Below are 22,765 nucleotides of genomic sequence, written 5' to 3' on the forward strand. Positions count from 1 at the left end.
TGTAGGGTTACCATGTGGCTCCAGATTAACCGGACGCTGTGAGACAGAACGGGATTTCAAACTTGCCCCTAAATTGAAATAAATGAAGGTGTAAATGAACCATCCTTAGCTACAATTAATAATGGTGCTTAAATACACGCATGCGCGTCAAATAATTGTATTATACCAAGAATGAATTGCAGCCAGTCGCTATTTTTTTCTCTTTGTTAAAATTCAATCGCCCATATTATTCTGCAAATACAATTTCATCATCATCTCGTTGCTCTATCGATAAATTAGCTATTCGTTCATTAAGATCAGCAGCTGATCAGTGAGAATTGTTTGCTGTGCCCAAGCAATTCCACCACAGCAGGATTAATCTCAGCAAAGGTGGAGCTCATTTATACGTGAATTACTTTCAATTTAGGGGGAACTTTGAAATTCCGGTCTGTCTCAAAGCGTCCGGAGCCATATGGTAACCCTAAATAATGGGACGAGGTCAGTGTTTCTTGGCTTAACTATGTGAGTTAGCAACTATGCACTGAACCATAAGGGCTATGTTTTTTTACTGGTCCATACGGAATCCTATTTTAAGTCTCTGGAAATCTGTGAAACCAGACACTAATCAGATTCATTTATCACTTTCCCCTTCCAGGCCAGTGAGGCCTAGTGTGCGGGAACAGCTCATCAAACAACTCCACTCTTGCGCTAGTGGCAAATATATGCTCCAGTTGCCATAGCAACCTGTTGACCCCTGCCATGTTATGCCAGAGTACTTGCTATTTTTAAACCCATCATCTCTGACTTTCTCTCCTTATGATGACTGATATTTTTTCTATTTTAGGATCTTCCCCCACATTTTTTATTTCTATTTTTAGTCTGACAAATACAATAAAAATAAAATATTGTCTTAATCTTGTATGACTCATTGCTCATTAGACTCTCATATGAAAGTTAAATTAATAATCTTGGGTATATGGAGGCTGTTTGTCTGTCCTTTCAACATTATGACTGTATTTAACAAGTAAACATGTATCTTGGGAACTGCATGTCCAATTGTCATCTACTTTTACTCCCTATAGCTCTACAATCGGATACTCTGAACTCTGCTAAGAAATGTATTTAGCAAGTTTCCTCATTTAAACTACCAACATTAAAAACTGCAGTTGCCAGAGGAGAAGAGGCCCTTGCTAACCCCTGGAGCAGACTGTTCTAATCCAGAGCTCCAGTCCTCCCTTTTACTGTGCAGGGGTGGGCTTTCATGAGTAAAGAGGGTGGAATAAGACTGTCAAAGCTCCAGACTGAGTGCCATGTCATTTCCATGCACTGTGGTGTTTACGATGCTAATGTTGCACATCAGCCCAACAGGCTTGACATTGATCATTAGTACATATGACCAGGAGTCCATTAAAGAAAAGCAGTGCTTCACTTCTGCAGAGTCTGCATAGTTTGCACATTAAAAGGCTGGCTGAACTGATGCATGGATCCCTCTGGGACCTGGATTTCAATCATGATGGCTTAGCAGTTTATGTCTGATGCTCTTAGAGACTTGGGTTCAAAACCAAATGGTTGAAGGGTTTAAATTTTTATGTTTTATTTATTTTAGTTAACCCAACACTGGTTTCTTTTAGCTTGAACAATAATGATATAACTGGAAAACAATGACCTACAGGGGTGCCTGTAGTACTGAATCAAAATATGTGGTAACTTGAGGCAAGGCAAACTCTACCATAGTGATCTTAAGGTGTTGTTTTAAGTGCAAACTGACTCCTTTCATTTTCCAGCAGAGTGCACCAGAGAGCTTTAAATAAATACTTAAAAGTGCATATTAAGTATTATTTAAATGGCAATGTTGTTCATGGTAAAATTAAAAAAATATGTACAACATTAAAAACCTTTAGTGTGGCCAATATAATTTTCTTGATTACCCCCATCCAGTTCCTATATCAGCTATTGATACAATGTGAAGGTAACAATAAATGTTACTTTTTCATTTTTTCAATGTATTCACAACGATAGATGCAATTGTTTGGCCAAACTTAATGACACCTGTTAGGGACATTTCTGTGTGTGCGCCTTAATAATGTTGGCACATTTTCAGAGAGTAATTCAATAATGGTATAAAATTAATTTGATTTCATTTTTCTGTTTCCACTTTTCATTTATGATAAAATCATAGATGCTTTGACATTTCAAAGTTCTTTTAAATGTTTCATAGTTCTATTAAATGTTTATTTAGTTCTATTAAATACAGCGCCTAGGATATTTGCTGTTCATTAGATAAGAATCAAATGCCCTTTTTATATGGTTGTTCTTAAGGTGCTCCTCCTAGTAATAAAAACATATATACGGTATATTTAAAGGTTTTCCACCTTCTGTATTCACAGCGGACTGTGTGGTTCGGTGTGAACAGCTTGATCTGCTTGTCGTCTGGCAGTCCGAATTCATAAAATCTACCTCCCGTCCTGCTGGGGCAGACAGTCCTGAGGACATGGTAGCATTCAACGTGATTTGTGGGGACCTGAATTTCGACAACTGCTCATCAGGTGAATTCCACATGAAAATACAGTATTTTGTTAGCCCTGTGTACTTCAAACAGCTGAATTCAGGGAACTACTTATTTCAATCTACTCATCTGCTTAGTAACATAGCAGAATGTGGAACAGTGTGAAATGCATTTCTGTCGTATGTGAATGACTGCAAGATAATTCAACTGTATAAGAAAAAGGTTAGTATCAATATGTATACAAGTGTGGAATAAAGAGCTTACATTGATGACTTTTCCAACACATTCTTCCGTATTTCCCCACAGAGGACAAGCTGGAGCAGCAGCACTCCCTGTTCACCCGCTACAAGGACCCCTGCCGAGTGGGACCTGGAGAGGATAAACCATGGGTCGTGGGTAAGTACAGGTTTAAGTGTCTGTCTCACACAGGCTGTCAGTGTCCATGCGGCCATCTGTTACTCCACTTGCCATTTTGTTTCTTTCCTCCCTCTCCCAGCCAGCTCGGCAATTATTTGACTAATTAATTCACAAGTTTTACAGATATTAAATACTCAGACATAAAAGTTTTATTTTCAGTGAGGTCTGAAATGAAAAAAAAAAAAAAACAAAAAAAAACATATTAGCCTGTATCTGTTTGGGCTGAAAGTAGCCTTTATTTAATTCAATTTTTTTCATCATCATTATTATTATTATTATTATTATTATTATTATTATTATTATTATTATTATTATTATTAGTAGTAGTAGTAGTAGTAGTAGTAGTAGTAGTAGTAGTAGTAGTCGTAGTAGTATTGTCATTGTAATACGTGGTACTTCTCTAAGTCTGTGGATCTTTGCAGGAACACTCCTGGATTCATCTGGGCTCTATAATGAAGAAGTCAGTTCTCCAGAGAATCTACAAAAGTAAGTTCCTAGCAGAGGTTTCTGTTTTCCCATGTATTGCCAGGTATTCTATACCCTCTCAGTTCAGGGCACCTCAAAGCAGACGTATTTCTACACACACTAAACTCGTCACTAAATAAACATTTCAAATGCAGAAATGTTAAGAATATCTATGAACAAGAGGAGATCATTCGGCACATCAGTGTCCGGTTTCTAGAAGCTGATTGATCTCAAAACTTTGTGAATCTTAAAGTATACCAGTTACTCAGCACCAGCAACATGGGAATGCAACCCGGTCCATACCCTCCCCACTCTCTGTGTAAATAAGCGTCTCCTGTCCTCTGTCCTAAGTCAATCTCCACTTCATTTTGTTATTACCATTGTTAAGTTTTCCACCCACTTATTTTGTTATTTCCAGAATCATGGAGAATGAAGAGGGGAGAAAGGAATATCTGGTATATCCTACCAACAAGAACCACGGCTCCAATCGAAAAGGTCGGAAGATACCGCTCAAGGGCAGTGGGAGGAGAATTGACTACATACTGTACACTGAGGAAGGACTTCAGCCTGAATGGAAAGTGGTATGTTCATTGGGCATTCTTCATTTCGTAGATCAAAAGTAGATACGAAAGTGACATGCAGGCAGGTTAACCATTTCCTATAATGAATAGCTACTAAATTGTAAACTTTTCTTTGAGTCATGATTTATCCTCTGGTTTAAGTGGTATTTATTATGCAGTTTGTTTTGTTAATGTGTCTAATAAAAGCCTTACTATATTTCACTGTAGCCAGTCATTTAGATTTTTACAGGCTAGTAAATGTAAATGTAATGATAAACCTAATACAGCATTAGGCATTAATCTCAGCGATCAAGATACAGCATTTCATTTCTTTTTTACAATTATAATGCATTAGTCCACCACATCTGTATCCTAAATGCATTATTTTATAAACTCAAGCAAGGATGTTGGATTACAAAGAGGCCTGCAACAGGAGAAGATGTTATTCAAAGCACAGCGCCCTCTGTTGTTATGAAACAAGCGTTCATGTTGTTAGGAAAGATGGCAGTTAGGTTTACTGTGACAGTGACAGGAGGCATACAGATTCGGGTTACACTAGTAACAGTGTTTTACTGATATAATAATTATTGTCTGGTTAATTGTCTCGTTATGCTTTCTTGCACATAGCAATAAACTAAATGAAAGTCTTTCTTCAGCTATTTACCTTGGTGTGTCATCTGATGTCATCTTAAGTGGTTGCCAATTGTCCTCTTACATTTTATTAAAGCACGGAAGATAAACTCAGGAACCAGCTTAAAAATATCCTAAGCATTAAAACCCAAACAAACAGCTCTCGTTAGTTTAAAAATAATAAAGAAACGTAATAACCGTCATATTAAAGGAATGCTTCGCTGTGGGTCACTCCCGCAGAGGGGCTGCAGTACAGGCTCTAGGAAACTGCACAGGCCGAAAAACAATTCACTCAACACAAACGTCCATACCAGTACAAAACAGTTTACTCATCCGTTCCAAAACACATGGCACATTCCTGTCTCAAGTTACCCAAAACCTACACACAGACTACAGGTGAAAAAAGAGTCATATGTAACTTGAACGTATGTGTACACTAAACCAAAGCTTTTGTTACATATTGAAAAAGTGTCAAACAATTATCAATGGGGAAACATTCAAATATTGACAGGACTTATAGTATCAAAAAAATGATTCTTTTTACTGTGATGTCTTCTGTTCATTGTAACCACTGAAGAAAATGTAGAAGTCCATTTCACCCATATTGTTTTCCAACAGCATTTTTGTTGCTCTTACTTAATTGAGGATTTCAGAGTGTTTCTTACTGCATGTGCCACCCTCTACTGAGAGAAGAGAACAATTCCCCTTTACTACCTTTACAATAGGGCAATACAGGGCCATAGTCACAAAGCATTAACCCTATTTTTTATGTTTTAGATTTTTACTCTTTTAAATAATAGTAAGATATTTTTGTATTTTAATTGACTGTGTACTAATCGATATAAATATATTATGGTACTGCACAGAAAAAACTAGACAGTAGAATACTACAGCACATAGTATATTTTTAATCATATCCTGATGTAACTATCACTATTACCTGCTGTATTATTGAATTGTGGTATGTCACACTTGTACTTTGCTTGAACAAAAGTTATTGTATTTCTTGCTCTTATTGTATTACTTGTATTGTAACGCTTGAAATGTTTTTGCTTACGATTGTAAGTCGCCCTGGATAAGGGCGTCTGCTAAGAAATAAATAATAATAATAATAATAATATTTTTATAGGATGGATTTCTGTTTTTTATATGTTAATGTCCCCCAAGTAGTACACAACTTAAAGTATTGTACTGATTAATTGGGATGTATTTCTTGTATTCTGTCCCTTTAGGATATTGAAGAGTTTAGCTTCATCACCCAATTGGCAGGGCTGACTGATCACCTGCCTGTATCAATGCGCCTGGCAGTCTCAACCGGAGAGGAGGAACCCTAGAAACAAACAGAGACTGAGAAAACATGAGAGAGAAAAATAGGGGAGAGGGGCAGACTGTTCAGGAGAACACTGCTCAGCAGGAGACTTGAAGCAAAGAGAAGAGAGGACGGTAGAACTTTCTTACAGTGCCTGGCAGGCAAGCTCACCCCAACCTTGCACCTCTTTTAAGGCCACATTTTGTTTGGCTGACCTGTTGTGATGATACATGGACGGAAGAGGCTATCCAGACTGTTTCTTATTGCCAGGCCCTGGCTTCTTTTTTGGGCATACTCAAGGAGGACTCTTTGAGACCGTGAAGACGTTAGAAGGAGAACACCTTATCCATTTTGTTGGACCAGTGCCATTATTAGAATTATTATTAACATAGAAAGTTATTTTCTACCAGTAGATAGCACAATTTAGTTTGCAACACATCTGCGGCTAAATGTTTTCTGATTTCTTTTTCATACATTCTTTTGAAGTCTCAAAAATGTTTTCTTTATTTTTTTTTTTAAACAAAAATCTTTAAATGTTAATGCTAGCATGCTGTTGGAATGAGATGAAGTTGCATGCAACACAAAAATAGGTAGTACTCCCTAACAACAGGAATGTTTTCATTGGTTCAGCAGTGGCAAAATCCTCCTTTCTGATTGGAAAGCCATTGTTTTGTAACAGCTGGGGAGCATCTATTCCCTCCCACAATCTTCAGGGGAACTTCTTTGCCAAATTTTTGGAATTTACATAGCTTTGCCTAATTCTGAGTCCCAAAACATCTCAAATTTCATTCTGTGGGCTTTATGTTATTTTGTAAGCTCTATCCCAATGGCACAATCTTTGGCATGTGTCCCTCGTGACTAAGGGATGAGATGTGTAGTGTGTGTGCCTCTGTTAGTGCTTCATTTCCATATCCTTGTCTCCAAGGTGCTGGTAAGATTGGTGCAGTGGTGTGATGTGCTGTCATGGTGCTACTGTGCGAGTTGTAGTGCATTTTCAAAAATAAAATGATTAACGCATAGTGCAAAGAAAGTAAACCCAAGGGATTCAATTAGGAAGAGCAGGGAAAAAAGTATTTTGTGATTGCACATTGCATTGTTTGTTATGCTATGCAAATTCCCAGGTGAACAAACACTATAGAATTGCCAAAAAATCTAACAATATCTTTGTAGAAGGAGATTCAATATGTTTTTATTAAATATTCTATATGTTTTTAGGCATCCCAATAAGGGAACTGCCAGTTTTTTTGTAAATCTGCCTAAGATGCCACGTCTATCACAGCTCATGGGCCCTTTCACAAAACTGTTAAGACTGCTTTGTTTTTCTCAAGCCAATTTTGATTAATTAAAACAAGTTTGTAGTTCAGAAGATCTTTTTCAACGGTTTTAGAGAGAGACGTTTATTCTTACTTTTATTTTCAAAGCACTTTTAACCTAAGAGAACCGTCCTCAAAGTTTTGAATAGGGCCCATATCTCATAAACTGTTAAGATATGGCTTCGTATTTTCAGTGTTTTGGAAACTCCTCAGGCAAAATGTAAGATACCGTTTTACCTGTGACCTGATATAGCTGCCAGAATTTGATCATGTGATGTTTTGGTTTCCAGATGACAATAACCAAGTGATTTGTGATATCTGCTTGTTCAGTAAACACCTGTATTACATGTTTCTCAAGGTCAGGTTTGATCATGGGTATCGTCCTATAGAAAGTATGTCTATTTTGTAGATGCAGCAGCTGTCTCATATCTTTATAAATACCATAGTTTCAAGGTAAATGTGTCAGTGACTTGACCTTGTCTTCTGACCAGTTATTTTTTGCTGCCTCATTGAGGTCAGCTGACTTTTTTGGTTTCAGCCTCACAGAGGCAGCACACTTTGATATAGTTTCTTAATATTTGGTACCCATTTGTATTCAGTAACGTGCAGTGACTTTTTATCAAGGCATGCAACAACTTTTAATTGACAGATAAAAACATTTTCTTATAATGTAGGCAACTAATAGCAATTCAATAAACCAAATACCACAGATCCATTCAAAATTGTACACCGCTTCACTGAAATATTGTTTCAACTATTTTCCTGCTTTTCTGTAAGTACTTACTACTTGCAATTTTGGCTTTGGCCGTTCAGTTTTTTTTTTTTTTTTTGTTGCAAAATCTCTTGCACTAAGGAGGATTCAATTCTACAGTTGCATGCCTTGTCTATGTTTTCCAGCGCACGGCCACAAGAAAGTGAGGTGCACGCTGCGTCGCGTTGCCGAGGCAACCCGATGCAATTTGGAGCGTTACATGTCTTGACCAACAAAACAAGACAGCTGAGGTGAACAGATTACTAGCATACAGGGCTATCATATACTTAAAAATGTTGCAGAATAAACATCTTTTTCTATCATATTCGTAAATATGTTGTGGAATAAAATATATTCCAAGGCATGCAATGCATACGTTGCACACATAGACGGCACGCCACTGTTTGTATTCTATTGTTGTCTGAGTAAAGTTCCATTATGGTTAAACATTAATCATGTAACTGCTGCTGGTCATATCGATGGTAGAGACCACTCCACATTTGGCACAAAGCTGTTTACAAGCCAAAACTGCTTTATGCGCCCCCTGAGCTTATTGCTTGTCCAATTACACACATTTCTATTTGTATGTGGTGCTTTAGTTACTTGGTATTGACTTTCAAATTCATAAATTATAAAATCTCTGTAGCACAGGTTATTACAGGTTCTGTCACAATTTGCAGTGTTTATATTTTATTATTATGGAAACTGATACATCACATCAGCAAGAAGCATGGTTATGAAAATGATGCACTGGAGGATGGATTGTATTATGTGTTTACCACTCATTTCTGTGGGCAGGATTGAGACCCATCCTGAAGGAAATCAATCAGTGAAATGTCCCATCTATGGCCTGCATGCTCTTTGTATGATACACTAAAAGGCTTTTAATCTTTCCTAAAATACTGTAGAACATTCTTTCTTTTTTTTTTAATGATCTTGAGTAGTCAGGAACAGCTTTGTTATGAATGGTAGAGTGATGTTTTATAGCCTATCGTTATACAAAGTATATTTCTTCTGCTTTTTAAAACTATTTCATCTTCTGTCTGTGTGTTTATTTCATTTTGTTTTCCACCAAAACACCAAGTAGTTGGGCAAACTGGATTTTTTGGGGACAGTGTGTCGTTAGCATGCAGAGACATCGCATACACCTTTAAGGTAAAATGGCGCTACTGTACAGTACTGTAACTCACAGTAAGCAGTAGTCCAGTTTTGATCCTTAAGCATAATCATGGTACAAAACTAAATCTGGAGACTGAAGGAATCCATCAAAGAGTTCAGTGAAAACTTGTGGTAAAAGCATGTTTTTAAAAACATGAAGCCTATAAATATTCACTTTGAACAATATAATAGTTCAAACAAAGTAATGATTAACACATGCACAAATAAAAAACTGAATTGAAAAAACCTCTAGTACCAAATGTTCATGGAAAGTTTCTTCAAGCAGTTCTGAAACATATAGCCTACCCAATCAGAACTCATGCTTAAGAAAGGTCAACTTCATTCACCTGGGGTTACAATTCTGGTGCTTAGGAACATCCATACCAAGCCCTCTTTAATAAGGATGTCAAGATATATAAGATAGACTGTAATCGAAGGCCAAGTAAAAAATAACACTGTGTTTGCCGCTGGTGGCTTTTTGAGAAAAGACACAGATCACATTTTTATAATATTTATCAAGTTTTATCAAGTAAAATTTACAGTATTTTGGACACATTTAATAGTTTGATCAAACAGCTTTTTTTTTGTTAAAGAAATCACTTAATACTGTACATGTATTGTCCCACATCCACAGTCATGTTGGGATTAACTGAAAGTCTTGTAGAATACACTATATAAAATTAGTGTTCAATATTTACAGCAGTATACACTTCAGTTTCTAGTCAATTAAAAATAATGGCATAACAATGTCTTGTTACAAGTTCAGTGAATTATGACTATATTCCACTCTGCACATCATCTTGTACGCTACAGAACTGAATGCTGCTATCATTCATAGACCACTGATACAGCTGAGCTTCCTGAGTAGGGTAAAACACAAACCAGCAGAGGTTTTTAATTCTTTTCTCTTTACAAACTATAGCACTGCAATAAATACTCTGTGAAAGTGATCCTGAATATCATTGTTAAAATGAAACTGATCTGCACAGAAGATTCATACTTTTGTTTCCTGTGGGCCTGCTGGATTTTACTTTGACAGGTTTTTAATTATATTTTTCACCCAATCTTCTTTGGGGTCAGCACAGAACTGCAAACCACGTTTTGTCACAAACCTGTCGAGACAAAAAAATTATATTAACAGAAGGATTCCAATTGTGTTAGAACTATGCAGCTATGCAGGGCTGTGCCCAAGTGGGACTCCCCAAGACACACTAGTAGTTTAAGGTAGGATTTCAGGCAATATTGGAAGCGCTGTTTAAATGTATGTATTAAACATCTTATCGAGCATGTGGAAGTGTACAAGTTAGGGAAGTCCTTAACAGTAACATGTTCCATTTCAGCTGATTGATCTTGACTAGCTCATCATTGTAACAGTTTATATTATTCTATCCTGCACGTTACAAATCCCTTGAGAACGACATTGCCTGGCAAAATGAGAACAGAATGAACAAGATGGTTTTGATGCACAGAAGATTTGGTGTCAATATAAATGTATGCTTTACCATCAGCTTTCTCTTCATCAGTTCCTCTTGTCAGTGAGACAAGTATGATTAAAAGTAAAGGGTGTGTGTGGGGGAGGTACTTACACAACATCATTTCTGGTGCAGCCACGTGGATGATAAAATCTTTCAATTTTGGCCTTTTTCGGCCTCACTTTCATCAAGTTGTTGCAACAACTCGAAAGTGTCAAAGAATGAGCTAAAAAAAGAGAAACAAATGCATTACTTATAGAGCAAGAAAATAAAGTACTGTACATCTGGCTTCAGTAATGGTGGCGTTACTTCTGTATTAAAATAGTAGTATTAAAACATAACACTTTCAGGATTATGCACACAGGACCGGGCTAATTAAAAAGGAATGAATCCATCGTTATTTGATTAATACAGCGTATTGTGTATTTAATGGTGGTCTGATCCACTGTCCAATTTGTCTAAGCCATTGTCTCTGTATGTTCCAGCAAAATGGCCTTTAATTATTCGGCAAAACTAACACTTTTCCCCCGAGGTTATTAGAGAAGCCGAGCCAGTTTTGACTTTTAAATATTCTATTAAAACAATAAATTTAAACAGGTGTTTACTTTATATAGAATTTTAATAAGCTGTGTTAGATTTTGTATGTTGAAGCTATTTTAGTAGTTTAAATTTCTTTAAAAAAAGTACAACCAGGGTGCTATAAAATGACCCCCAAAACAATGAAATATCTTGCCCAATAAAGTAGAATCCCATTCAATAAGCTCCCAGAGTGCATTTACCTCACACATTCCCAATAACACCATGCAATTTCACAACCCAGTCCCCCAGAAATCTCTCAGGCCTGTAAGCCCGCTCTCACCTATCTGTTCCAACTAAAAACACACCCCAGAAATATTACCCCAGAAGACAGATCTAATAACAAAGATAACCAATAAAAACAAGCCTCACGTTGCGAGTTTGCTGTTTGGAGACAGAGAGCCAGCATCAGGATAGCCAGTAGTAGAGTCATGTAGGAGATCATCTTGTCTGAAGAGTCTTGATTGCTTTTGCAGAGTGAAGAATTAGAGGCAACATTCACAATTTATAGAAGGAGACCCTCTGTCAAAATGCATGGGAACAGTCTTTTGCAGAAAAATACAGTACATTCTAAGTAATGAAATTAATAGAATAAATTGCTCAGCTCTGAGAATTTAAGAGGAAGTACTTTACATTAGAGGGAAGCAAATATAACCCAGCCCAGTTAGAATGGTTGGAGACAAACTATTTTGTCCCAAATATACAGGATTATTGAAAACCTATTTTTTTTTAATGCCTTAGAATTTTTATTTAGCAATAAAGAATTGCAGAAATTATAAAATACAGGAGAAAATACCAAAAGCACAAATTTCACCCAGGATTATAATTTACACCATGAGTTATGATTTTGTTTTAATTCCTCTGAAGTGCATGGTACTGACAGTGGGTTTCATATTTGAATAATGTATCTGAATTTCATTATGTATATGAATTCAAAATATAATAACCATTTTAACATCTGTATCATTTGACTGGAAATAATGCAAAGCATTGATACAGTAGTTGTCAAGTACACATTAGCCTTAGATTGTTATCAGCCAATTTGAAGTTGATAATGTCCTGCTAGTATTGTGGCACATTCTACTGGTAACATTAATAATGTGCAGTGAATGGACAATGTTTATAGAAATGAAAAAAACATAATTCCAGAACAGCAGAAATCTGATAGGTGTGTTCTTCCAAATCATTACAAAACGTGTCCCTCTGGTAATTTGTGGGATGGCAAGTTATATGAATCATTTTGTGTGAAACTATTTCACTTTCGCTATTCGTTATATAATAATTGGCAATTAAATACAATTCTCCAATAAAGAATTGGAAATACATTGTTCCAAATCTCCAAAATAATGATTTAATGTGAATAATCCCAGATTTAATCCATTTGTGAAACAATAATGATTTTAATTTAAAATACGTAACTGAGTTAATGCCAACATACCGGTACCACTTTTATAAAGTTTAGCAAGTTTCAACTTTTTGTTTTACTTGCAAATTTCTAAAAAGAAAATTAATTACATTTACTCTGGATTCCTAATGCAATTTCTAAATCAACATATTGTTTACACCGATAACCTAAAACTTAGGATCTAACCCACGCAGGAGGCTGTGTGGTCTAGTGGTTAAAGAAAAGGGCTTGTAACCAGGAGGTCCCCTGTTCAAATGCCAGCTCAGCCACTGACTCATTGTGTGACCCTGAGCAAGTCACTTAACCTCCTTGTGCTCTGTCTTTTGGGTGAGACGTAGTTGTAAGTGACTCTGCAGCTGATGCATAGTTCACACACCCTAGTCTCTGTAAGTCGCCTTGGATAAAGGCATCTGCTAAATAAACAAGTAATAATAATTTACAGCACCATGGTTACAATTAATAATTGTTCTAATAGTATGTTCTACCTTTCTGAAGACAGTGCTGTCCATTGTTTTAGAATAATGACTAGAGATGGAAGAGCATTAGATCTTGATAAACCGTCTGAATAAGAAATAAATTCTTCTTTGTTACATTTCAGAATTGCATTCATAGTCATATTTTTGAAGTTTGTTGCAAATAGTTATGAGACTTTCACCGAATTGGAGCATTGGCTACTTAGGAGGTCTGGACTGTAATTTGTTCAGGGGAGGGGGACCTCTGTTACGATGGGAATATGGACCTCCAAGAAAAAAAAAATCCCTTTCACAAAATTAAGATCTTGATTTTAATTTACTAAATAAACATTTATTTTATTCTACAAAAAGGAAAGCAGTTAACAAACTAGGATGTGTTTATTTTTTAATATTTTGTCCTCAAGAGAATAGGTACAAAGGAAAATGGATTTACAGCTGGTTTCAAAAACCTGTGTTCCATCAATTTGTTTAAATATTGAAGGGAATATTTATTTTAAAAGGTTTTATCCAGTAAAATGTGCTTACTGGTCACAAAAAACATGCTTGAAAACTTTAGCTATTTTTCAAGAAAACAAAGTGTTACCCTCTGTCTACATAGAATTTTTTTTCTTGTAAATAAAATATCAGAGTTTTCAGAGCTACACTGAAAAAGGAAGGAAGGAAGGAAGGAAGGAAAGCCATGTGTCGCATACATTAGGTAGTGGTACTTTCCAAAACTAGAATCCAGAACCTATCAACACCGGATTTCTCCACTGACTAACATTACTTAAATGTTTAAACTATTGCACCCCCACAATAAAGGGTGTTCAAGTAGAATGCCAGGCAAGCAGCCACTTTATCTATTTCAGCAAATTCATTTATTAATCAGTTGTTCATCTGTGACTGACTTCATATCATTTATGTTCAGTTTGTATTTACAGTATTTTACACATGCTTGCATGCACGTTGAAAAGTTATATACAACATTAAACTATAGCAAGTGGTCTCTGTAGCCCTGACATCCCATCTCCTGTGCTGGGTGCCTCAGGCATCCTTCAACACGCATACAGTGCAGTCGGCCCCTGTTTGCCAGGCGCTCATATGTCCAATGCTGTACGACATTTATTCATTGGGGACATTTATCCACTGGCCCACGCAAACCTTTTCTCAGATCTGAAACTGCCCCTGCACAATCAGGCGTCCACTGGGGACCAGCTGGCCCCCGCAAACCTTTTCTCAGATCTGAAACTGCCCCTGCACAGTCAGGTGTCCACCGGGGACCAGCTGGCCCCCGCAAACCTCTTCTCAGATCTGATACTGCCCCTGCACAATCAGGTGTCCCACCTTCCAAAACACACTTTTAAAAACCTCCTCACTCTCTTCCTCACTCCATCAACTGTGGCCATCCAGCCGGCACCCGCATTTTACTACTGAATATATTTACCAGGTTATTTCTAGCTTCCACTGCCTCTCCCACCTTCTGACAATGCACTTGCCTTCAATCCCAGGTCCATCTCTCTTTCTCTCTGACAGGTTGGCTCATGGTGACACATAAAAACGGAAATAAATCATAACATTAACAACAAAATAAGATATACATTGATAAAGGGGCAGGCACCCCGTCACACTCTCCGTCAACATATCCTGTCAGGTGCTGATATCAATCAGGTCTGTTAATTAACTTTAGATCTTACAAACAGAACAGTCTCTTGCATGTCTAAAACCAGGAAAAAAAAACTCTATAGCTGTATTACCAATCTGGTTCTCCCTCACGCACACAAACTCACATTGCACAAATACCTGTACTCGTTTACATCCACGCTTAGAGGAATTGATGCACGCACAGGGACCTGTTTCTTGTTAGACTAACACCAGTTCAGGTATTTCAACCTGACAGGATTTCAATCGTTGCTCGTTTATTATCCAAAACAGCACCACTTATTTCATGAGACTGGACTTTCGAAATGTTCAGTCTGTGCATTCTCCTTTTACTCCACTCTTTCATGCTCTGAAAGTCTTCCTCTTCATCTCCTGCAGCCTCAGCACTACCTTCATCATCCTCAGTGTCTACCTCATCACTGGTCCTAACCATTCCGGTTCTGGAGTTCCTGATCTTTTACATATGTTCTTTTTACATAAAGGTGGTCATATCCGGCATTCAATTCTTCCACAAATTGTTCTACAGGTCATCCAGCACACCCAGATCTCTCTTCTCAAGGATTTCAGCTCTACTAAGTTTACACGTCACTTAAGTCGCTTGCCTAATACTGTAGACATTCTTACCCGATCATTGCAACTATATTTTAAGTTTAACTAAAACAAAGAAAATAGTTATTGGTTGAATTGAAAGACTTTGTAAGAAAGAGCACAAGAAATCTTAATTTGTAAAGACAAAGAATATCCCTGTCTTCTTACAAGAGTATATAAGAATTATTTGCTTTTATTAAGATCTATAGTAGAACAGATGTATAGTAAAACTATCTTTCTTTGTGTGTAAAATATAGCAGGCTAAATCTTTTACTTAGACACACAAAATGGCTGTTCAAGCGAGACAAAGAAATGCAAGATAAAGATCCTAAAAAAAACAAAAAAAGGTCTGAAATCCAACACAAAACCTCCTGTAAATAAATTGCACAATAGTTTTTTCTTTTTCTTTGAAAATTTAAAATACAATTAGTTGTACAGTCAAGCGCACACAACACAAACTGAAGGACTAGCCTTGAAAAAGGCTAACATCCCCAAGTTGCCCAAATTCAAGTATATTTTAATAAATTATATTATTTTAAGTTCTGTGGTATACAAAGATTATCTCAAGCTAGAAGAGGTAGTAACCTTGACCAGAAACTACTTCAGCTACTTCAAAATATAAATTATTTTATTTAGTTACATAAATCGCGTATTAAAAATCATTTTGCGACCTAGTTCTTATTTTGCCCCTTTTGAAAATCACGCCCGAAATGTCATTTTCTATAATGCCATTCTTACTTTGCATATGTCTTCACTTTCTGTGATTGCCTTTTCTACAATTCTGTAAACTTATGCAACTTTTTGATGGAAATATTGAAGTTCAACGCACCTGTTTATGCGATCTGTTGGACTTTGTTTTTAAAGGCACAATAAGTTTGGATTATAAACTCTTGAAAAGGTGTTAAGAAACCCTTTTCCAAGTCAAAGTAATATATATCTGAAAAGAGTTTGATTGGAACATTCTGCCTGTCTCACCTCCTCACTCATTTTGATTGTTTATTCATTTTAAAAGTGCATGTTGTCTTTTTTTCATTTGTTAATGCTCATTTATATGTTCCATAATCAGGGTAATTATCAAAACACAATCTGATGACTGAACAAAAAGTACCTATACAGAGGAAAGTTAAAGAAACCCATGTTGTTGTTTTTACAACCCTAAAGCCTTCTCAATAATTGTTAAAGTGTACAGTTTTTATCTTGTATTCATATGAGAAATACCCAAATCTTCAACTCTTGGTTTTTACCCTTGTTTTCGCAGAAACTTGGGTGCTAACTAAAGAAAACCTTTCATGTTTTGCATTTCTGTTTTCTCAAAATAACCCTTCTGTAATTTTTCAAAATGAATCACACTTCCTTTTTTTTTATTTTTTTTATTAATAGCAACATTAAACCACAAACAGAAACCTAAACCATGTGGTTAAGCATAGTAGAGAAGTAAAGTTAATAAGAAGTAATATTAATAAAGTTAATTTAAACTTGCAGGCCTCCATGTTGTAATAACCCAATAATAATAACAATAATATTACAACTACTACTACTACTGATGATAATAATAATAATAATAATAATAATAATAATAATAATAATAATAATAATAATATACAGAAACAACTTTCACAAGGTCCTAGCTCTGTTTAGCCTACCAGGTTTTAGTTTAGTTTAGTTTTATTTTATTTAAATATTTTTTGGCCATTGTGACTGAAACAGACTTTCACATTTAGTTTTAATACAGTTTATAAACTACAAATAATCCCTCACTTGTCATGAGAATACGACGTAGCACCCACACACATTCCTCATGCTTTAGAAAGTGCAAGGCCAAACATAGTACAGCGCTCCCCCTTTATAATGCTGTAGTCAGGAGGCACAGTTAAGAGACCGTGCAGTTTGTGTTCTGCCTTATAACGAGAATGACCGTACCGCCTTATAACCTGTTCCTCAGTATAAAGAGCCCTCTTATAAAGGGGGATCACTGTACAACTCAAAAGGGTGGGTAAGTGTCCTCAAGCTAAAAAGTTGCTCAAAATGACTACAGCTGCTGTACCCTTGAGCAAGGTACTTTACCTAGATTGCTCCACTAAAAACCCAACTGTATACATGGGTAATTGTATGTAAAAATAATGTGATGACTTGTAACAATTGTAAGTCACCCTGGATTAGGGTGTCTGCTAAGAAATAAATAATAATTCTTTATTAACAACTGAGATCTGTTGAATGTACACTTGGCAAAGCAAGCTTCTTTGAGCAATTAAGAATAAATAAGCATACAAGGGGGTTGAGGTTTAAAGACCTCTTCATTTATTTATTTTTTTCATTTGATTCTGTTTATAGAACAGTTCAAAGTAATTCCATTTGCAAATATCATCTCACTAGTACCTGTTGGGTTCCAAAATAAAAAATATATTTTTCCATTTTAACCCCAACATAAATGTATTACTGTATATCTTAGCAGGGAATTCATGCCAGGCTAAATAATCAGCCAGGTAGAGTTAAATTGAAATCTCTTGAACTGAATTCATATTCAACAAGACAAGCTATATATTTTGAAAAGCAATAACAATGAAAAAAATTGTTAGTTCTATGAATTTCTTCAAAGAGATAAATGTGGGGCATCAGCTTGCTGCAAGATTTAGAAAACTAAATTCCAGAAAGTTACAAAAAATTCCCAGGGTGGATAAGGCACTTCTTAAACTTGTCTACTGGTATATTGGTGCCCCAAAAAACAAAAAAAAATATATATAACAACATTCAACTGGCTAGAGCCTTGCATTAGCCCTGATGAATTTGAATGTCAGTATTTATTATTATTATTATTATTATTATTATTATTATTATTATTATTATTATTATTATTATTATTATAGTGTGTAGCAGCAAGTGTGGGCAAGTATGTTTGTCTATTATAGACTTGATAGCAGTGGCTGGAGTTCAGAGCCATGTTTTTCAACTTCATCAATAGTCATGCAAGGCCAAATTTGAATGCTGGCAGATATGGATATACTCTCCCATATTTTAATCTGAAAGATAATTTCTCTCCCAGAAATAATACAACCCAGTAAACCAAACCAGAGATAGCTTTTTTTGTTCACATATTTTGTCTACCGTATTTATATGTACTGTGCATTATATTGTAATATATTGTAGCAATGTGTCAGCAGCAATAAAAGAGAACAATAGGAGGTCAGCTTGGGATCTCTCCTATTGTAGGAAAGTTATTGGACCTGATGTAAATCAATTCAAGAGGATATGGTAACATTAAAAACATAATTATTATTAATTTCTTAGTAGACATCCTTATCCAGGGTGACTTACAATTGTTACAAGATATCAGTTTTTTTTTACATACAATTACCCATTTATACAGTTGGGTTTTTACTGGAGCAGTCCAGGTAAAGTACCTTGCTCAAGGATACAGCAGCAGTGTCCCCCACTTGGGATTGAACCCACGACCCTCCAGTCAAGAGTCCAAAGCCCTAACCACTACTCCACACTGGGTGCCTTCCTATATATGGTAATCAGTGGAGGCTCTGTAGAGGAGACAAGGGAGGCAGTGCCTCCAAAATTTTAAATGTATTAAAATTCTACGTAAAGAGGGACAGTCAGGGACGTTCTCTTCAGTTTTTGGTACAAGGCAGCGGTTTGACATGGGAGCGGAGGCGGAGTGTTGCTCTGTGGCTGCTCGTGCGGTGGGCTGAAATAACAGAGGTGATGCATCTTGACACAGGCAAAGACAACAGAGCAAGCCCAGGCTAAGATGTATGGTTCTTAAGAATGGTTATGTTGTCATTGTTTGCGCCCCGACACCTCTCTCTGTACAAATTGCACTATCCTTGAACTATTGCACTACTAATATGTCATTGTAGATATAACTTGTTGTAATCCTAACTTGTTGCACCCTAGTTAATTTTGTATTTTAGTAGTATTATTTACACTTACTGTAAACTATACTGTATTTAAATATTAATCTTCCATTGTAACCCTGCACAGTACTGACCTGTAACACCTGTAAATCACCTTAATAATACTGCTGCTGGGGGCTTAATCGGACCTTAAGGAGACTTCTGCCTTTTTTCTGTCTCCCAAATTTTTTTGACCACCAGCTGCCACTGATGTCAATATTATAAACAGATATGTTCTATTGCTTAATAACTAAATCACTCGGTTCCTAATTGGACAGCAGGGTGGTATAAACTGGATGAACCACACGCTTAATGGCAGTTGAGTGGGGTTACTCAAATGTACAAGACATGTATCTGCTTTAAAGTGCTATCTTGAATCGGACTATTCCTTGGCTTAAAAGCAATAAAGGTTAATCTGTGTGTTAATGTACCACTGTCTCCTGGTCTAAAGTAGGTAACCAGCAAGAAAGCTGCTGGATCATTGTAAGAGCCACCACACTGCGTGGACAGGTCAAACAACTATATGTTGAATACATTTTATATTTTTGAAGTACAGTAGGCTACTCAGAACCTTGTTAAGGCAACCACATGTTAACACATTACTCTTGAATTAGTCACGCTGCTGCTGGGTGTGTGAAACTGTTGATAGCTTAGTAATAAGGAAATACACAGCTATCAGTCAGTATATTGTGCTTTATTGGTCAGATATTCAAATTTGATCAAATAATAAAAACCTTTTATTTATTGTGTGGAGCAGAAACTATATTTGGATGTAATTGGTGAGTAATCCTCAGTGTAGGAGTGAAACAGATAAATCCCCATGGTACTTTCACGCTACCCACTGGAACTTCCAGTATTATGGGACTATAAATGACAACCTGAAGGTTTGATTCTATGTGATATCTTAACTGAGACACAAAAAAATGACCTCTATTCGCCTGGCAGTGGTGATCGGTGCCCTTGTTTTCCTTTGTGCCATATCCCTTGGCGATGGTAAGGAGTGTATGACAGAGTGTGCTTTAGTGTATTATGTGGTTAGAGCTGAGGACTGGGAAGCAGTTCAATCGGGTGCATAGAGCAGGCACTGGCAGTCTGACCTAAAGACTGTGACTGACAGGCAGTATTGCCTATTGCTTAGAACTGATAGATTGTTCTCTTTCTGGCGTTGCATCTGTTGTGCTTTAGTACTCAAAATACCTTTTCTACTTTTCCTCCAACTCCTGGCCAAGGCCAACTAAGACATTTGCTTTAGGAATGTAATTGAACTCCCGGCAGATCTGAAGATCAAGCCTACAGTTAACTTTTTTCTTCTTCTTTTTTTAAAAGGTCTTCGGATGTCCAATGGGCCTAAAAAGTGCTGTTTTGAATTTGCTGTTCAACAATTGCCAAGAGGACGCATTCAGGAGTACACTAAAACTAGCCCTAGGTGCTCTAACCAAGGAGTTCTGTAAGTATTTATTAAGCCTGTCATTTATTAGCCTCCTCTCATTCATAACTTTTCTTATGTTCTTTGTATTTGCGTCTTGTAGCTAGAAATAAACCACACGTCATGGTAGAATGCAATGCATAGAAAAAGTAATGCGTCATCAGCAATAAAATAGAAGAAGAAATACTAAGAGAGTAGCTTCTCTTTTGCATGTTCAGAATGTTCCTCTAAATGAGAGCTGTCAGTGTGAGATGTATATTTTTCTTTTTGATGTTGTCACAGTGTCTGGTGTCTTATTGTGAACCTTTTTAGTGTCAACAAGAGAGCCAATATCAAAAGTTCTCGGCATAAATACACATTTCAAAATAAGGGTTATAAGGGTTTCAGCTATGGCCAAAAGTTTTGCATCACCAAGAATTTTAGGACTGAGGCATCATGTAATCAAAGAAACTACAAAATGATATTGCAAAAGTCTACCGGAAGCCATAATAAAAGTGCAGTATTTCATGTTAGATTTCGAAATGTCACATTTTTCCATTTTTGGCAGTTTTTCATTAAGTATATGGAAAACTACAAACCGGTATGCAATTTAATGTTAAAGTAACATTATTCAACAGGCTTCATTCGACTTTATGAGGCATAATTTGTTAATTCTGGGGTGATGCAAAACTTTTGGCCATAGTATGTAATCTACACATTTATTTATTTTCTCCTTGCTCAGTTTGTGTGTACACCCCTGTATCAGCGTTTGTCTTTTTAAAGTAAACTCATGTCATTACAAGATAATCATTTTAGGTGTTTCATTTAATTTATCTTCAAAAGTGACAGGGTATTTTTGGGGACGTATTTTTACATTACTGTTTTTTTTTCGGCGTACCCCTATCAACCACTGAAGACCAGCATCACAATCGCAGTTAATATCTTACAGATACAATTGAGAACAGTTGAAGAGATGATTCAATCATAATGACACCTGTCTAAATGTAGCTCTTTATTTGCTCACTCCAGGTTCAAAACCAATGCAGGCCGGCAGGTCTGTGCCAACCCTTCTGACAGCTGGGTGCAGGACTACATGAAGCATTTCGACAGGACAAATATGAAGAAACAAAACCTGTGAAAAAATTGAATGCCAGCATCCCTCAAACTGCTTACACCACTGTGCAATCGAATGCCATTTGTTCTAAAGTGTCTTTGCTTACAGAGAACGAACTGACAACACACATACTCCTATTTAACCCATTAAGTACCAAATTCATTTTTCTTTGAAAAAATCAGAACACCAGCTGTATTTATGTAATTTGATACATTCTAAATCAATATTTCTTCACAAATATATATATATATATATATATATATATATATATATATATATATATATATATATATACAGTATATATATAATTCTTCGTTTAGGCTCAAGGCAGTCACATTAGATGTGCCTGTAATCAGACCAGTCAAATTTCATGGATCACGGATATTAAGTTCATAGAAAATGGAGCTTTATCATCACTATTATAATGAGTCCTCATAAAAGCCCCTGAAGGGCTATATTTGTAGAATTGCCAGTTAAAAATGCTCCAGAAAGTACAAAGTAGCCTGTCAACAAATGAAGACAATGGCACTTAATGGGTTAATATTGACCTCTGCATATGTGTAGGTCATATATTTTCCTTGGGCAGCAATTTGATCATACAGCAGACATATCCAGACATAAGCTTTGAATTATTGAATTTTAATACGTTATCTTTGCAAACCCGATGTTGTCTATTGATGAGAGAATATGTTTTCTACAACTGTAGTGAATTACGTTTTTATATTGGAATGTTTTGTTTAATATGTTAACACCAACTTATTTAACCAGTGTGTTGTTCTTGAATAAAGGCACCATGCAAAAAAGAACACTTTTATATTTAAGACTCAAAATGTACTTTAAGGGCTACTGTGAAGTCCATCCATACGGGAGAGAACTTAATCTTAAACATATTCCCAAACATTTTTTTTTAATTAATATAACTGATCATTTATTATCTTGAGAACAGGGTTTGCTGAATGAAAGCGGAAAAAAAAAGCTGAAGTTGGATGTCTAGTGCGCTTTATGAATATTACAGACATTTAAACACGTGTGCTATCTCAAGAAATAAATGTAGTGTACTGCTTTTGAAATGTGTTATTTCTACAATAAAGTTATTTGTTGCAGTCA

General features: G+C 36.2%; 3 protein-coding genes across 5 annotated transcripts in view; 2 read left to right on the top strand and 1 right to left on the bottom strand.

Annotated features, from left to right (window-relative positions):
- Positions 1-8,970, top strand: part of LOC117425713 (sphingomyelin phosphodiesterase 3-like) — a 36,914-nt gene extending 27,944 nt beyond the window's left edge. For both annotated transcript variants that reach the window (XM_058993658.1, XM_034042923.3), the window contains exons 4-8: positions 2,367-2,525; positions 2,792-2,881; positions 3,325-3,388; positions 3,786-3,948; positions 5,790-8,970. In XM_058993658.1, coding sequence (XP_058849641.1) covers positions 2,367-2,525; positions 2,792-2,881; positions 3,325-3,388; positions 3,786-3,948; positions 5,790-5,891 — 578 coding nt within the window. In that variant the 3' untranslated portion in view covers positions 5,892-8,970. The remainder of the gene's footprint in view (positions 1-2,366; positions 2,526-2,791; positions 2,882-3,324; positions 3,389-3,785; positions 3,949-5,789) is intronic.
- A 1,092-nt stretch (positions 8,971-10,062) lies between these two features.
- On the bottom strand, positions 10,063-14,545 carry LOC131698909 (C-C motif chemokine 22-like). Of its 2 annotated transcripts, XM_058993660.1 has the most exons (4): positions 14,438-14,545; positions 11,509-11,603; positions 10,675-10,786; positions 10,063-10,200 (listed from the first exon to the last, which is right to left on the bottom strand). In XM_058993660.1, the coding sequence occupies exons 2-4, from the start codon at positions 11,579-11,581 to the stop codon at positions 10,116-10,118; spliced, it is 270 nt and encodes an 89-aa protein (XP_058849643.1). In that variant the 5' UTR covers positions 11,582-11,603; positions 14,438-14,545; the 3' UTR covers positions 10,063-10,115. The 2 variants fall into 2 exon arrangements, with proteins under 2 accessions (XP_058849643.1, XP_058849642.1); XM_058993659.1 differs by lacking the exon at positions 14,438-14,545 and having other exon boundaries at positions 11,509-11,755.
- A 5,488-nt stretch (positions 14,546-20,033) lies between these two features.
- On the top strand, positions 20,034-22,765 carry LOC117425716 (C-C motif chemokine 4-like). The gene is made up of 3 exons (XM_034042926.3): positions 20,034-20,132; positions 20,466-20,586; positions 21,574-22,765. The coding sequence occupies exons 1-3, from the start codon at positions 20,063-20,065 to the stop codon at positions 21,680-21,682; spliced, it is 300 nt and encodes a 99-aa protein (XP_033898817.1). The 5' UTR covers positions 20,034-20,062; the 3' UTR covers positions 21,683-22,765.

The sequence above is a fragment of the Acipenser ruthenus genome, chromosome 20 (genome assembly GCF_902713425.1).
Source record: "Acipenser ruthenus chromosome 20, fAciRut3.2 maternal haplotype, whole genome shotgun sequence".
NCBI classification, from domain to species: Eukaryota; Metazoa; Chordata; class Actinopteri; order Acipenseriformes; family Acipenseridae; genus Acipenser; species Acipenser ruthenus.

Coding starts and splice junctions, on each gene's coding strand:
- LOC131698909 (XM_058993660.1), bottom strand. CDS start 11,581: ATGATCTCCTACATGACTCTACTACTGGCTATCCTGATGCTGGCTCTC. Junction 10,787..11,508: donor CCAAACAGCAAACTCGCAAC/GTGAGGCTTGTT, acceptor CTCTTTTTTTAG/CTCATTCTTTGACACTTTCG. Junction 10,201..10,674: donor TGCACCAGAAATGATGTTGT/GTAAGTACCTCC, acceptor TTGTCTCGACAG/GTTTGTGACAAAACGTGGTT.
- LOC117425716 (XM_034042926.3), top strand. CDS start 20,063: ATGACCTCTATTCGCCTGGCAGTGGTGATCGGTGCCCTTGTTTTCCTT. Junction 20,133..20,465: donor TGCCATATCCCTTGGCGATG/GTAAGGAGTGTA, acceptor TTTTTTTAAAAG/GTCTTCGGATGTCCAATGGG. Junction 20,587..21,573: donor TGCTCTAACCAAGGAGTTCT/GTAAGTATTTAT, acceptor TGCTCACTCCAG/GTTCAAAACCAATGCAGGCC.